Below are 17,662 nucleotides of genomic sequence, written 5' to 3'. Positions count from 1 at the left end.
CACAGCTTTCTTTCAAAAAAACTAAATCATTACATTTCAGCCTTTTCTCCCATCTTCCCTTTCTTCTATTTTATGTCCCAGCTAAACGGAATGTTCTCTGTCTAATAAACATTAATTGGATGAATGAGTAGATATTTTTTAACTTTCTTAAAAGGAAAGAAGTGAGAAAATTATTACCACATTTTACAAAAGGTTTCATTTGTCAAGAATAGTTTAGGAAGTTAGCAGCAGTCTGAGCCAAAATTAAGTCAGGTTTCTTTAGAATTATTCAAGTTCTTCTATTGGGGGCTCTTAATTTTGCACAAGGACCTTCAACCAGTGCTCAAATTGCTGCAGTCTAAGTCTATAGTCCCACTTTCTAATGGAGAAAAAACTTGATGTTAAAGAATTAAAGTCTGGGTGCGGTAACTCATGCCAGCACTTTGGGAGGCCAAGGCGGGTGGATCATCTGAGGTTAGGAGTTTGAGACCAGCCTGGCTGACATGGCGAAATCCCATCTCTGCTAAAAGTACAAAAATTAGCTGGGCATGGTGGCAGGAGCCTATAATCCCACCTACTCAGGAGGCTGAGGCAGGAGAATCACTTGAACCTGGGAGGCAGAGGTTGCAGTGAGCTGAGATCACGGCACTGCACTCCAGCCTGGGCATAAGAGTGAAACTCCATCTTGGAAAAAAAAAATTAAAGAGGAATACAACAAACAAATAAATAAAATTGGAAACAACATAGCAATTGCAATAAATTCCAAATGATGAATACAAGTAAACCTTAACCCTTAGGACAACATTGAAGTTTTTCTGAATGCCAAGTACCCTTCATTTTGTACCACCACCAGGAGTGTGGGGAGTTCCGTGATTTAGGCAGTATGATGGGAGCTTTGCATCAATGACCAGGATTATATGGCAACAAACTTTGGTTGAAGGCTAAATGAGAATCATCAGTAAACTCTTACACGGGGCTGATTTTCATGCATGAATACCAACTTTTCATTATTTTTTAGCATTTTAAAAAATACTTATTGACAAAATATAGCTTTATATATTTATGGGGCAAAAAGTGATGTTATGATTTTTGAATACAGGGTGGAATGATTAAATCAAGCTAATTAACCTATCCCTCACCTCAAATATTTGACGTTTTTGTGATCAGAATACTTGAGATTTGCTCTCTTAGTAATATTGATATGTATAGTACTCAATTATTAGCTATATTTAGCACACTGTGCAATAGATCTAAAAAAATCAAACTTGTTTCTTCTATCTGAGGCTTTGTACACTTGGATTATCATCTCCCCAGTCTCCCCAGCCTTCAGCTTCTGGTAACCTCCATTCTACACTCTGCTTCTATGAGTTCAATTGTTTTAGATTCCACAATTAGTTGAGAACATGCAGTATTTGTCTTTCTGTATTTGGTCTATGTCATTTAGCATATTGTTCTTCAATTCTATTTGTGTTGTCACAAATGAGATAATCTCTTTCCTTTTTAAGGCTCAATCGTATTCCATTGTTTTTCCTATATCTATGAAAAATGATATTGGGATTCTGATAGAAATTTTACTGAATTCATATGTTGCTTTGGGTACTATGGACATTTTCACAACATTTATTCTTTTAATTCATGAACATGGGCTATCTCTTATTTATCTGAGTTCACTTCCTTGATTAAATTTACTCCTATTTTTTTAATAGCCATTGTAAATAAGATTGTTCTTTTGATTCCTTTTGTTTTTTTTTAGAAATTCTGTTCTTAGTGTAGAGACACACTACTGATTTTTGCATGTTGATTTGTATCCTGAAACTTCACTGAATTTGTTCATCAATTCTAACATTTTGTTGTAGATTATTTTGGGTTTTCTATATAGATAATCATATCATTAGCAAACAGTGACAATTTCACTTTTTCCTTTTTTTTTAATTTTTATGCCTTTTGTGTGTTTCTCATGTCTTATTGGTGTAATAAGGAATTCCAAAACCATGTTGAATAGACCTGGCAAGAGTGGGCATCCTTGACTTGTTCCAGAATTTAGAGGGAAGAGTTTCAATTTTGCTTTACATATTTAGTGGCTCCACTGTGGGATCATATGAATTTACAATTGTTATATCCTCTTAATGAATTGACCTCTTTATTTTTATATAATGTCCTTTTTTGTCTCCTTTTACAGTTTTTTACTTAAAGTTTATTTTGTCTAAGTATCACTGCCCCTTCTGTCCAATTGCAAAGAATATCTTTTTTTTTATTCTTTCATTTTTAGTATATATGTGTTCTTAAGGAGAAGTGAATCTCTTATATACAGCATTTACTTGGACCTTGGATTTTTATCTATAAATTCACTCTATGTCTTTTGATTGGAGAATTTAATTCATTTATTTTCAAGTAATTATTAACAGGGAAAAACTTGCTATTGCCATTTTGTTCATTGTTTTCTGGTTGTTTTGTAGATATTTTCTTTCTTCCTCTATTTCTGTCTTGTAGTTTGATGGTTTTCTGTAGGGTATGTATTTTGTTTTGTTTTGTTTTGTGCATTTCCTATAGATTTTTGATTTTTGGTTGCCATAAGGCTTATATAGAACATGCTACACTTATGTTACACTTATAACAGTTTATTTGAGGCTAACAGCTTAGCTTTGATTGCACACAATAACTCTCCAGTTTTCCCCCATTCCAATATTTTATGTTTTTGATGTCTGAAGTGTACCATTTTTAAAATATGTTTTACTTGACAATTTATTTCAGCAACTGTTGTTATTAATAATTTCATCCTTTAATGCTTGTACTAGGGATAAAATTACATACTACTATTACAGTCCTAGGCTATTCCAAATTTTGCTACATATTACTTATACAATTAGGTTTTGTACTTTCATAAATTTTATGTTAATAATTAGCATCTTTTGGTTTCAGTTTAAAGAACTCCCTTTTGCAATTCCTGCAAGGCAGGCCTAGTGATGATAAACTTATTTGTTTGTCTGGGAAAGTTTTTATTTCTCCCTCATTTCTGAAAGACAGATTTTCTGAGTGAAGTATTCTTGGTTGGTAGTTTGTTTTTTTTTTCACTTCACCACTTTGAATATATCATCCAACTCTCTCCTGGCCTGCTGGGTTTCTGCTGAGAAGTTTGCTAATAGTTATATTGGGACTCCTTTTTATGTGATGTATTTCTTATCTCTTGCTGCTCTCACAATTTGTTCTTTGTATTTAATTTTTGATAATTTGATTATTACATGCTTTGGTGAATTCTTCTTTGGTTAGAGTTTTGTTGGTGACCTCTGCATTTTCTATACCTAGATGTTGGCTTCTTTTCTTGATTAGAGAAATTTTCATCCGTTATTCTTTAAATATGTTTTATGGTCTTTTTCTTTCTTTCTTTCCTTCTGGAATGCCTATGATGCATAGGTTAGGTTTCTTGTTTGATGATGTCCCATTATTCCCACAGATGTTTTTCTTCATTTTTTATTTATTATTATTATTTACTCCTCTGATTGGGTAATTTAAAATTTTCTGTCTTCATGTTTACTGATTTTTCAGCTTGATAAAGTCAGCTGTTGCAGCTTTCTATTGCGTTTTTCAGTTCAGTCATTGTAATCTTCATTTTTAAAATTTCTGTTTTAAAAAAATTGTTTCTATTTATTTGTCAAACTTCTCCTGTTTGTGTATTATCTTCCAGATTTTATTTAATGTTTAATCCATATCTTCCTGAAGTTTACTAAACATTTTTAAAAGGATTATTCTGAATTATTTTTTTTCTGTCCTTTTATAGATATCTCTTTCCTAAGAGTCTATTGTTAGAGCTTTGTCACTTTCTTTTGGAGGTGTTATGAGTCTTTTTAATCCTTGTATCCTTGCATTGGTGTTTATGCATTTGTGGAGACCGATAACTTTTCTGGCTTTTACAAGTTTGTTTTTTTGGCAGGGATAGAAAGTCACTAGTTAATCTACCCCTATGATTCTGGATGGGTCATTCTGGATGAGTAATGATCCTGGGAACGCAGGCTTGCTTTTAAGTTCTCTAGATGGCTGGGCTACTGCTTTTACCTGGAATTTGTGTGGGGCAGCTAGCTAGGCTTTGCTATTTGGCAAGATCACTGGCTGAGCTCTAATATTAGGCTGAGCTGCCATATGGATGCTGCAATCACATCTGATCTGGCAGGGCCACAGGGTGTAATTCCCTGGCCAGGTACTGCTATTTGAGTACAGGAGTTGACCAAGGTTGCAGAAGAAGCCCCAAAGTTAAGTAGGTTGAGATGAATGGACTAACTGCTATGTTCAGTAGAAATGCATGACTGAGATTTGCCTTCCTTCATGGGTGAGGTGTGGGGTGGGCTTTGAGGCCAAGAGAAGAACTGATGAAACTCCCAAGTGTGGCATAACTAGTGCCTACTTTGTGTCAGTATTTGCTATAGTGGTCAGCTCTCTCCTTGGGCAGAGTCTAGGGGTAAGCTTTAAGGCTACAGGGAGTATAGATTAAGCTCCTGACTGTAGCAGACCTAGTGCCTGCTTATGGAAATTTGCTGCAGGGGGTCTTCTCTTACCTAGGCAGGACCCTAGGGTAGGGTCTGAGGCTGGCCATCTAGAGACTCAAGCCATGTAACCCTTCCCACCTCTTCTGGGAGTGACCAGCTCAGCTTTGTGGGTGAGCAACACTGTTAGTTGATACCTCTGATTGAGCACGACTAGTGGCAGGTGCACTGAGCTTTTACCAAAATCTGCGATGTCTAAATTTGCATAATTTTTAAATATGTTTCACTTGACAATTTATTTTACTGCTCTCTGTGGGCTCCACCTCCTGACTTTGTTTTTACCTGACCCCAAATAGTCTAGTCATGTGGTTTTCTCCTACATTCCCCATTTCCAATGAGGTGACAATGGGGTGAGTTGCCTGGGAAGCATCTCAAAATGCTGGGAAAGTTGGATATTTGCTTTCCCGCAGTAGAAACCATGGGCCCTAGGGATTTTCCTCTGTGTGGCACTGTGCTGACTTAGGGGAGAGAAGAGGGGCAATGTGGTCAAAGCAAAACCACTTCTCTTACCCTTTCCATGTGGAGTTTGATTCAGTTCCATGGAATACACAGGTGACTCAGGCTTATTCCCACATTTTCACCAAGGTGTTTTTGACTGGATAGTTGATGTTTGTGTGGAAGCAGTGAAGCCTGGGACCTCTTCTTCCACCATCTTGCTGATGTCACTTCAACTTGCCATTATTAATTAAATAGATTGCCAATATATAAGCTTTGGTTGTCTGTAAAAATCAATCTAAAGGAAGGAGAGATATTTGGCTTAATAACTGAAGAGAGAACTTGCAGTGATTGAACAGCTTGCTCCCCATCAGTAGTCCCTTGCAAACTACCAGTGAGCCTTGGACCATGCTTTTAGAAATGATGCCTTGTGGTCAGCAATTCCAAAAGATTAACTGTGATATTCCAGTCTACCTGTGGAACCTCCAAGCTAGCTCCTGCCACCACACAACATTTCCTCAATGCAGCAGTTTTATTGATTGTACCCTGTTGTCTCCTTACCCACTCTATCCCCCTAGCTGTCCACTTATACCAGTCAAAAGCCTGTGGGGGCCTAAAGAGAGAGCCTTTTGTCAAACAAACAAACAAAGCACTTAGGGGTGGGTGTCTTGGACTATGCTACAAAAAGGGATGATTCTTTCTCTGCGTACTTATTGACATTCATTGAGCAGCATATAGTTTATTTTAGCTAGAGTTTGTGATGTAGCATCTATATTTAATTCCACAAGCTGTCAGGCAACTCATATATTTACAAACACAATCCCGGAAACAATGTGTTTGCTGGTCACAGCTGCATCTGTAACATCTCAGGAGCTCTGTGCTGTTCAGTACAGCTCAGGGCATTATCATTTTACATTCTGGTCTGTGCCAAGGTCCAAATAGGGCAGAGCTTGGGCTAAAAGTTCAGATTCAATGACAGGCCTGGCAGAAAGCCAAGAGCAAAGGTAACATTGAGGCTGCAGGTCACAATAGAGAGCTGCTTGTCAGCCCCTCCTCAGGTTTTCAGCCTACACAGTGATGAGCAATTTCTCTGTGATTGGCTTCGGTTTATTTTGGCTTCCTAGGCCTTAAACCACCCTATGTATATACAGAGACTCAGCTGGGAAGTGAGCTGGGGCTTAAGCAACAGAAGCCAGTCTGTTGGGAGGAGGCAGGGACAGAGAAGGGTCTCTCTCTGGAGTACAAAAGCAGCTGTCAACAAGGGATTGAAGTAGATGACTAAGCCAGCTTCAGTAGCTAGATCCAGGGAGATGGGTAGGCCATGCTCAGGGACAGGGGCCAAATGGTTTGATTCAGGCAATCTTGGTAACAGGAGGTCCAACGGCCAGAATACATAAAGAGGAACCCTAAGAGGGGGTGCAGTCCAGAAGCAGGTAAAAGGGCAGGAAATTCCTGGGGGCCTATCTATCTACCGCAGGAAATGGGAGAGCAGAGAACAGGAGGCACAGAAGCCAAAAAGAGTGTGGTGTAATTTGGATATTTGTTCCCACCCAAATCTCCTGTTGCCATCCCCATTGTTGTAGGTAGGGTGTGGTGGGAGGTATTTGGATCATAGGGGTAGATCCCTCATGAATGGCTTGGGTCATTTCCTTGGTGATAAGTGAGCTCTCACTCTGAGTTCACACCGATCTGTGGTTTCAAATTGTGCAGCACCTCCCCCACCTCTCTCTCTCTCTTGCTCCTGCCTTTGCCATGTGATGTGCCTGTGCCCCCTTCACCTTCTGCCATGATTATAAGTTTTCTGAGGCCTCTCTAGAAGTAGAGCAGATGTGAGCACCGTGCTTCCTCTAAAGCCTCTGGAACCATGAGCCAATTAAACCTTTTCTTTATCAATTACCCAGTCTTGGGTGTTTCTTTGTAGCAATGCAATAATGGCCTAAAGCAGGGTACAAGCCCCTTACACCTTAGATGGACATGTGGAGACTGGGCAGAAAGGAGGGGGATGAGGAACCTGGGCCCAGGCTCAGTTGGGTTTGGGGATATGAGGGAAGAGCACTGTAACTCAAGGGCATGCAAGAAACCAGCAATTGTGGATTGGCCTATGGTGGAGGAGTACACCTAACCTATGGTTTTCAGACAGCACAGGTGAAATACCACTGCGTTCTTATGAGGCCATGCTGACAGCCCATCTAAACAGGAGCCACATAGCTTCCAAAAAAGCAGGATGCTTATCCAAGCTGGAAAAATGATTTTAGGTGAATCCTGCTTGTGTACTTTAAGATTTTAGACTTTTCTTCAATCTTGCAATTTTTAAAATGAAAATGACCTAGAGGAATCTAGAATAACCTCATGTGAAAACAGCTACCTTATTCAAGTCTGTAGCTGTTAGATTTATAGGTCATGTAAATGGTATTAAGGACTCCCCTTGGAAGAACATTATTGGCTTCTCTGTTCCTGAGTTTTCTTCTCTGTACAACGGGCATAATAACAGCATCAACCTTCCAGGGGTTTGTGCATAGTAAATAATGCATGGAAAGTGTTTAGATTGATGTTTGGTATACAGTAACTAATATGTAAACATAATTAGAGGTGATTATAATGGCAACTCTGGGACTCATGAGTTTTGAATTTAGAAAATTTTACCATTGACACACATAGAACAGAGACAGACAAGCTGTAGGCTTAGTGTTAAGAGACCCAAGTTCAAGTTCTGACTTTTCCCCAAACCAGTGGTGGGTCTTTAAATAACATATTGCACTTCTCTGACTAAAAGTTTTCTCACTTATGATACAATGTGAAATGAATTTTATCATTGACTCTCATCAGAATGTTGCATCAAAATCTCCCGGGAGGTTTTTAAAAAATATTCCAAATTATTAAAATATACCCCAACCCCATATCTCAATTATTTCCCTCTTTCCTCCCCTCCCTATTTCCATTCCACTCCCCACCTTCCTCACATACACACACTACCACACATGCTCCAGGCTGCTGAGAACCACTAGGCCAGGTAATCTCCAGGATCCCATCCCTTCTCTCCAGTTCCAGGCCATGATCAGGTGGAAATTAACCAGGGAACAGAGGTGGTAGGAAGCCAAAGCGACCACGTAATCAACGCACAGAGCTTTGAAAGGCTTCTTGGAGAAAATGAGTCTAAAAGATGTGAGAGACCATTGTAGACTCACAGAGAGGAAAGGCAGGAGTGAGTACAATGGCAGGGCTCATAGCCAGACAACCGGGGAATCAAGTGATCGCAGGATGAAGGCGAAAGGGCCCTGGATTGAACCTATCACTACAGTTATCAGCTGCAGAGGACTAGGGGTTGGGGGACTGGTGAGGTTATTCAGAGTGACCTGTAGAAACCTCTAAAAGGCTAAAATGAGTACAGGTCTTTTAACAGAAATCTTCCCTTTTCAGGCTTCAGTTTTTTCACCTGTAAACAACAACAAAACAAACAAAAACTAAGATTGGATGAGTCTATGAACTGTTTTTGGACTCTTTTTAGTGCTAATAGCCTCTGTTGGAGCAATGGAAAAAATAATGGTGAACACATAGCACTCACCATGGGCCAGACACCTTTTTTTCTTTTTATTTTCTTTTCGAGATGGAGTCTCACTCTTTTGCCCAGGCTGGAGTGCAATGGCACAATCTCGGCTCACTGCAACCTCCGCCTCTCAGGTTCAAGTGATTTTCCTGCCTCAGCCTCCCAAGTGGCTGGGATTACAGGTACCTGCCACCATGCCCAGCTAATTTTTATATTTTTAGAAGAGATGGGGTTTCACCAGGTTGGCCAGGCTGGTCTCAAACTCCTGACCTCAGGTGATCCACCCACCTCAACCTCCCAAGGTGCTGGGATTACAGGCATGAGCCACCGTGCCCAGTCAGGCCAGACACCTTTTAAAGGATTTACAAATATTAACTCTCTTAATCCTCACAATCCTGTGGAGTAGCACTATTATTGTTATCTTAAAAAAGCAAAAGAAAAACAATAGACAAAAAAACAGATGAGGGACTTGAGGCAAAAGTGTTGGAACCAACCTGGGAAGGTAGGCAGCCAGGTTGTGCAGTCTGTTCTCATAACCACTCTGCTTTGGAATAGCTGATCTGGGGAGCTCAGTGACTGGAAGTGGAAGGCAAATTGGTTCTCAGGGCCACAAGGAGTGGCTGGGGTTTCTTAATGATGGAGGAGGATGGAAATGGTTTTGAGGAAGGATGGAGATGGAAAACTGCATGGAGATGAAGTTTTAAAGGTTTTGAGATGAGCAACTTTTTATTTAGAAGTTCTATTTGATCCGCAGTACCATCTTTCTATATGCTAGTGATCCCCCTGACTGGAAGGGAGGCTCTGGAGGAGAAGGGTCTTCCTGGTCTGCACACTCAGCCCCTGGCTTTATCGCTCAGGGCTCTGGGCAAGCCTGTCAGTTAGTTCATCTCACCAAGGAAAGCACCAAGGACACCCGACAGGCGAGTATGAAGCCTCAGCAACTGACAGATGCATCTGTCCTTGATAAGTGAAGGGCTAGTTATCACACAGAGAAACCTATAAATTTGGGGCCTGAGAGCAGGGAGCGTACTAGGTCTAATGTCACTAAAGCTGTACATGTTTGTGAGGGCTGTGTGTGTGTGTGTGTGTGTGTGTCTGTGTATCTTTTAAGCTCACTGCAGGATCCTCAAGTCCTATGTTTTGTTCCTGCCCTATGAAGGCAAAGGTTGGGTCCGTCTTGTTCATGAGATTTACTCCCATCCCTTGGGACAGTCCTTGTGCATAGACATTACTTAATAACTGATTGACTGTTTGATGAACAGAGGTGAGTGAGATTAAGGAGAGCTGAGTTATAGGCCTCAGAGTCAGAATATCTGAGTTTTACTTCTGTTTTATTGTGGAGTGATCTCCAGAGGGTGTCTTTGGCTCTCTCGGCCTCCTTTCTTAAAGGTCTTAAATTAATGTAAGAATATTTAGTAAAGAGTAATTACGATTAGCTCTTACCTTTGCATAAATAATTATTAATATTATTAACCTGAGTCTATACAGTGAGGATATGTATACCCTCACCGGTTTTAAGTCATTCCTGACCAGCAGTGGGGAAATGCATCACCTATAGCTTGCCAGTTCCATGCCAGTCCTGAGGATGACACTGAAGGTCGAATCATGGAGCCTGGGGAGGGCAGTGACAAAATGTGTCACCCCTACTCAGGTTCAAATGGGAGAATTATGGGAGCTGATGAGGCTCTACAAAATGAAACCAGGAGCACATTGTCAAGGCAAAAGCACCACGATTAGTCTCTGTTGAAGTTGACAGTTTATTGCAACAAGACAGAAGAATAAAAGTCATAGATCTGAGATGATAGCACCCCCACATCCACCCTTGCTCTTAAGAATGTCCTGTCATCTCTCCTATCTACCCTCCCTTTCTTGTAAAAACAGGAGGTTTTGCATCAAGATATTGTGGATGACAAGAACAAATAACACTTTCTGTGATTTTTTTTTTAACCACTGACACCCTCAGATTTATTCAAGAAAACATCTCCTCAACAGAGTTGGCCAATTAACCACTTAAATGGCTTGAAAACTTATTTAATGTCACTGCCTAATCACTTTATGAAATGTCACTGCTCCAGTAGGCAAAAATTCCTGCTTTATATCCTGCTTCTTTTTTCTTGTTTTGTTTTTTTTGAGACAGTCTCGCTCTGTCACCCAGGATGGAGTGCAGTGGTGCAATCTTGGCTCACTGTAAGCTCTGCCTCCCAGGTTCACACCATTCTCCTGCCTCAGCCTCCCGTGTAGCTGGGACTACAGGCGCCCGCCACCATGCCCGGCTAATTTTTTGTATTTTTAGTAGAGACGGGGTTTCACTGTGTTAGCCAGGATGGTCTCGGTCTCCTGACCTCGTGATCCGCCCGCCTCGGCCTCCCAAAGTGCTGGGATTACAGGCGTGAGCCACCGCACCTGGCTACCCTGCTTCTTTTATGTCTCGGTCCCTTTCTGAAACACAGAGCTTCCTTCCGAAGAACTCTGAAATCATAATGCCTCTCCCCTTTCATATGTGCCCCTTATATTTACATAGAATTATGGAATTTCAGCAGCAGGTGGGGTCATCTGACCTCATAAATCATTTTACTGATGATACAGTGAAGCTCCTAGAGGGAAGTGACTTGCCTGAGGGAGCCAACTTGTAAGTGGCAAAGGCTCCTTTTTTTTTTTTTTTTTTTTTTTTTTAAATAGCTGTAAGTCATATAACTGATGCTGTGAGGTGTAAATACTATGGGATCTAGGATAGGTCGACCTCAATCTACCACTGAAATCTGTGACCTTGTGCAATTTACTTATCCATTTCTAGCCTCAGCATTCTCATCTGTTAAAAAGATTGATTTTATTGTTTGTGCTTCATAAGCAGTAACTACCTTACAAATATGAAATGATTTATATTGGTATTTATTAATGATAATTATCATTAATAGTCTTGTTACCTACAATATTACTCTCACACCTATTTTACCTTTTCTCCAGGCCTGTAACCATAGCTTAGCCAAATCCTTAACTCCCCAAGATATAACCCCTCCTTGGCAATAATTTTCAATGAAGAAATCTCTATCTCACTTGCCAAGATATGGTACACCAGCAGCTAACGCCTCAAATCCTGAGTGCTTTATCTTTTGACATACCTAGCATAAATAGATATTAAAAACAACGGGAGGATGCAAAAAAATTCCCAAGAAGTCTTCAGCTGGGTAATAATCTGAGAGTGATAGAGACAGGATTCCTATAAGCTCTACCATTTGCAGACTGCACTGCCTACGTCTCATGTGACTTCATCTATACATGATTTTTTTCATTGACAAAGCTGTGACCCATTTAATCCATGGCTTAAAGAACAGATTTGAGCTGATGCAGTCAGCAAAGGAAAACCCATGACTTGGTTTACCTGTGCCTTTGGTGCAAAGCTAATTTATTATTTCTTTAGATGTAAAACTGTCTTAAGTGCGGTCTAACAAGTAAAACGATTTGGCTTTCACAAGTAAATTTATAATTCTTTTCGTAAAGGAACTCGCTTAGCCATGACTTTAATATCCTAGCATATAACACGGAGGCTTACTTATGCGGTCAGCTTCAGGACAAGAAGGAAAAACTGAAGCACAGTGGGGAAGGTACTAACTATTTTACTTTTCTGCTTATTCGTAGTTCCACCAGAAGTTGTGAGGATTTAGACAGTTAAAATTTGCTTGACAGGTTGCTGCAGCAAAATTTCTAGTGATATTATTTGCGGAGCATAAACAGGAAATGGCCAAAAGCTGTTCCCCTTAAAAAGCCTGATGGTAACACAACTGTCAATGCAGCAACTATTTTGTCCTTTTTTAAAAGGTGAAGGAACATGTTCTAGGGATTTGTTTTAAAGAAAGTTTGAAACCTGTTTAAAACTTCTCTTTCTTAAAGAGATTTTTTAGTTAAAATGTCTTCAGATCCTGAGAAAAATCAGTGAAGCGGAAACCATATGATTCCAAGGCCAGGTTTTTGAGAGGAGCAGTCAGCTCTGAATTCAGGCGTTCTTGCTGTGCTCAGCAGACTTGGCCCGGCAATCAGAACTGTTTGATTCTAAAGCTGATACTCCTATAACCAGGCAGGTTCTAGCACATTGTGAGTTCTGAAAAAGCATAATTACAAACAAAGAATGACAAGAAGCACCCGTTGACTTAATATAGCTTTCTTCTTTCAAAGAGCATACAGCTTTTTCACATGTGTGCTCTCACCTGTCCTTAGAAAACCCTCGCCTGCTAGGTGAGGTGGTGACTATAACCACATATTGCAACACAGGAGATCAGTGCACCACGGGGTGAAGTAGCTGGGCCAAGGACACATGTTTTCAGTAGCTCACAATGACCGCACGATGAAATGCATGGAATTGATTCATCCAATATTTTTGAAAACCACTTATGGTCTCTGACCTGAAGGGGTCCATAAACTAGGCAGGCAGGGTGTGATGTGACTCATCTGAGTCAGGGGAGATGATCAGTCTCATTCTGCTCAAGAAATTGCCACACTGGCTTCTTCTCATGCAGAGAAATAACAGTTGGTCTGCAGGGAGCATAAAGAACCCCCACTAGGCCAGGCCTTATGCAGAATGGGAGAGGCTACAGTTATCTTTTATGTGTCTGCATTGTTTTTCTATTGCTGTGCAACAAATTACCACAAACTTAATGACATAAAACAGTACAAAAGCATTATCTCATGGTCTCTGTGGGTCAGGAGCATGGGTACAGGTTAACTGGGTCCTCTGCTCAGGGTGTCACCAGACTCAAATCCAGGTGCTAGACAGGGAAGCAGTCCTTATCCAAGGCTCTGGGTCCTCTTTCAAGCTCACATGGTTACTGGCAGAATTTGTTTTCGTAAGGTCATATGACTGAGGTTCCCATTTTCTTGCTAGCTGTTGGCTAGCAATTGCTCTTAGATTCCAGAGCCTGTCTATAATTCATAGCCGTGTGGCCTCCATAAGCAGTTCATCTTATGGCTGTTTGCTACTCCCCAGGTCAGCAGAAGCTTATCTCTTTGACACTTCACTTTCTTCTAAAGTCTCACTTGAGTAGGTCAGTTCTACCCAGGGTGTTGCTCTAGGTTATTCAGAAACCTTTGTCCTCACTGCCACCACCATGATCTAAAATATTATCTGCCATCTGGACTTTCAATGCACTCTGCATTCATCAGATCATAACTCAAAGTCAACTGATTAGCAACCAGATCACGGGAGTGACATCCCATCATACTCACAGGTCCTGCCCATATTCAAGGGGAGGGGGTCATATAGGGTATGCACAGAAGGGTGTGGGAATCTTGGTCATTTGGGAATTCTGCATTCCAGTGTCTTCCCACCCACGTCCTTGCATTTCCACCTTGATGTGTTGGATGTCTTGGCATCCAGAATCAGGTAGCTGCGGTCTTCAAAATGAACCTTTCCCCATCCCCTTTGTCAATATGCCTTTAAACAAAATAGAACAATATTTTATAAAAGGAATTAATTGGTAATGTTAGAGTTTCAGGTAATGTAATGAGCACTTGCTTTTGTATTGTCAATGCTTAGCAGAGTGTCTGGCACTTAGGAGCCCTCAATTTATGTTTCTTCAATAAAGGAATATGTGAATGATTATATGAGAAATATTTTGGGCATCCTCATCAGATTGCATCCATGTAAAAAATGCCTACACCCTCTATTTACAAAGCTGATTTCACTTTTTAGTTTCAAATGAGTTTTTTTTTTTTCCTGGTAATGCATGCTTATTATAAAACACTTGGGGATTTTCCTTCTTTCTATGATTTTATTTTTTATATTTAACTTTTTATTCCAACTGGAACTAATTTTCCAATATTAGGTATAAAATATTCCATCCTCCATGCAATTAGTCTCTGATGCTTTTTTTCATGTACTTAAGTTCTAATACATAAAAAGGTTTATTTCTAGCTATCTATTCTATTGCATTGATCTGCTGTCCAATTTGTGTGCCAGTATCACCTGTTTTAATTATTGGAATTTTATCATGTTTGAAGATCTGGTAGGGCAGGAGCTGCCTCATTATTCTTCTTTCTTCTTTCAGCCCCCACCTCTAGTTTATTAAGTGAGGGTCTGTCTTACCGCCTGCTCTAGCTCCTTAGGCTGTGCCACATTCTTTATCAAGGTCTGGACATGCAGCCAGATCTAGGCTCATATTCTACTTCTGCAGTCTCAGGCTCAACTATTCTGGGTCCCAATAAAATATAAACATACTAATCATGGCTATTTAACAAACTTTCTGTGAGAGCTGTGGTAAGTTCTAAGAGCTGCCTAGCACCTGAGAGGTGGTCAATACCCACCAGCTGGAGTGAAGGAATGACGCTGAACATCCAGCCGCTCATGCTGTGTCCTCCATCCTTCTAAGCAGGGGTTGCAACTCTTCTGAAAGCATCCTGTATGACTGGTGAGGCACGGATCTCTCAGACTCAGGCCAAACTTTAGGCTGGGAGAGTTCCAGAATTAATGTTTGTTTCCAGCCTCTGTGCAGCCCCTTTGGGATTCACACTGATCTGATGGAAGTCAGGTGGTTTTGTGAACTGGAGCCAACCCAGAGTGCCCTGGGGGACTCTGGCAGGGGGCATAAATCAAGTGCTGAAGTCCACATTGTCTGCCCTTACCAGAGTCTGGAACTGCCAGGGAATTAACGCCCCTTGCCTCATCCCCAGGGAGCCTGTCTCTGCGCCTTGGTAGTCAGAGAATGTTCTCAAGCCATGAACTACAGGTGCTGGGGTTGGAGGTCATTCTGGCACACACTGAAGTGGTGCTGACAAGGAGAGATGGGCAGATTCTGACAGTATGTGCTAGGAATTAAAGACTGAGGAAATGATCACAATTCCAAGAAGCCCCACAGTACTGAACGGTCCTGTGCATCTGCCCAGAGGTTTAAAAAGGTGACTCACTGTTCTCAGACCAAAGAGTAGGCACTGGAAATCAGAGACCTGTGATGAGTCACAAGGCAGCCAGGAATTTCGAAGGCCAGAATCTTACTACTTTCTTAGCATCTTACCCCTAACTCAGAGAGGGCAGGGCAGGCAGTCATTCATCCCTTCAAGAACAGTCTGTGAAGGTCTGCTCCCAGGAGCTGGTATAGAAAGATACAGCAGTTATTGCTTAGTCCTGCCGCTCGTGGTGCTCCTAAGCTGCATAGTGAGATGAGAGGATGATGGATATCCTTGAGTGCATGATCCACGCTGATGATGCTATATGTAGTATCTGCGTTCCCCATTCCAACTCCATCCCACGTGACCTTCAATAAGAGTGGAGATCAGATGTTCAAGGCTGGAAGAGGTCTTAGAAATTAGCTCTTCAAGCCTGTCTATACATTAAACCCAGAGAAGGAAGCGATTGCCCATATTCACTCAGCTTCACAGCAGCAATGGAAGGAACTTCAGTACTTTTCTACCTCACAATTCTCCACCAGAAAAATAGGGTTGCTTCTCACCTTACATCAAATTTCGAGAGGCAGCCCACAGTCTGAGGCAATTGCAGAAACAGATTGAGCATTTTTGGAAGAGGAAGACAGAAATGGATGGTGTTGAGTGGGCCAAGGCAGGACGCATGGACACAACATAACATAAGGGTTAAGAGTCAGATCCCCTGAGTTCAAACTCTGGTTTTACCACTTAATAGCTGTGTGAACTTAATTAAGCATCTTTCTTAAGTTTCTCTCTAAGCCTCATTTTCTCATCTGTGAAATGATGGCAATACTGTTTCTTCACAGGTTGGTTTTAAGGATTACATGAAATGATGTACCTCAAGCACTTAGCTAAATGCCTAGAACCAAGTTATGTTACTAGGATAAAGGATTTCCAGAATAGGCCCAACCCAATTATGAGTGATGCTCACAGGCCCATGGGGTAAGACCAGGGTGCCCAAATGACATCGCCTTTTGTACTTTTCTAGCTCTGAGCCCTGGAGGAGCAGCACGGAGTGGGAGAGCGTGGCGAGAGAATGAAGAAACCAACCGCCCGGGAGAAGCATGAGGTGGCAGTGTGGCACTCGGTTTAGAGGGCTTCGGCCGGCAGTGGCCCCATGGACAGCCCTGCTGGCACTGGGCCTGCCTGGCTGGGTGTTGGCCGTCTCAGCCACGGCGGCTGCTGTGGTCCCCGAGCAGCATGCCTCCGTAGCTGGCCAGCATCCCCTGGACTGGCTGCTCACAGACCGGGGCCCCTTCCACCGCGCTCAGGAGTATGCTGACTTCATGGAGCGGTACCGCCAGGGTTTCACCACCAGGTACAGGATCTATAGGTAAGTGGGGCCTCCACTGAGACAGGGGCTTCCCTAAGAACCCAACCTGCACAGCCCCTGCTGGTGTGCCAGCCCAAACCCCTAAGCGGGCTGGTATGGCCTCAAACTGAACTAGAGGTGAAGGTTGGAGGAACACCAGGCAGGGAAAACAAGCCTACCATGTTAGTTTTTAAAAAAAGAAAGAAGAAAACACATACAAGCTGGAAAACCTGCTGATGCCTCCTGGGGAACTTAGCACAAGGGTTTCTATTTATAGGTTGTGCTGCTTATAAATTGAGGACAAATCAGGCAGCATGGAGTCAGCGTGTGGCCCAGGCTGCCGTAGGAGGTCAGAGTCAAATGCTGGGGCCTGGTTTTAACTAATGGGTTAGATAATTTCATGAGTTGTAATTACTTAGACATACAAACAAAGGAAGGGCAGCTCCAGGTCCTGCCTTGGAGGTCTGGGGAGCCATGCAGGGTCAGGAACAAACCTGCCCTTACACTTTGTCAACACCCCAGGCTCTGCAGGCCTTGTGGGGAAAAGGGGTTAGGCCCTTTAGGCCCATCCCCAGAAGCATCAGAGCTGAAAGTCAGACTCCTGAGACCTGCCTAATTCATCATCAGGTGGAATAAGCCAGGCACATATTCCTGGCTGCTGGACCAGCACTTCCAAAATAGAGTGCTCCTCCACGTGCTCACCTCCAGGGCTCCCACAGTGCACCAGTGAACTCAAACTTCCCTTCGATTCCTCTGTCCACCTGCCCCCTTGTCATCTCTCCCCTTGCCTGCATCTTTAGATAACCCTGGGAGCTTTGGTGATTTTTTTCTTTGTTCAAAGGCATTTATTTTCTAATTCAAATTAGTTAATTAGTTTTTAATGGAAAAAGAAAAATAAACACGAAAAAGCACAAAGAGAAACAAAAACACAAAACCATCCATTCTTTT

At 41.8% G+C, this 17,662-nt stretch overlaps 1 protein-coding gene across 2 annotated transcripts in view; it reads left to right on the top strand.

The window, feature by feature from the left end:
* The window catches only part of BRINP2 (BMP/retinoic acid inducible neural specific 2), a 109,767-nt gene that overhangs the window by 40,781 nt on the left and 51,324 nt on the right, over positions 1-17,662 (top strand). For both annotated transcript variants that reach the window (XM_003893615.5, XM_009195086.4), the window contains exon 2: positions 16,391-16,735. In XM_003893615.5, coding sequence (XP_003893664.3) covers positions 16,467-16,735 — 269 coding nt within the window. In that variant the 5' untranslated portion in view covers positions 16,391-16,466. The remainder of the gene's footprint in view (positions 1-16,390; positions 16,736-17,662) is intronic.

Source organism: Papio anubis, chromosome 1 (assembly GCF_008728515.1).
Source record: "Papio anubis isolate 15944 chromosome 1, Panubis1.0, whole genome shotgun sequence".
NCBI classification, from domain to species: Eukaryota; Metazoa; Chordata; class Mammalia; order Primates; family Cercopithecidae; genus Papio; species Papio anubis.
This window is presented reverse-complemented; position numbering and strand designations above follow the sequence as displayed.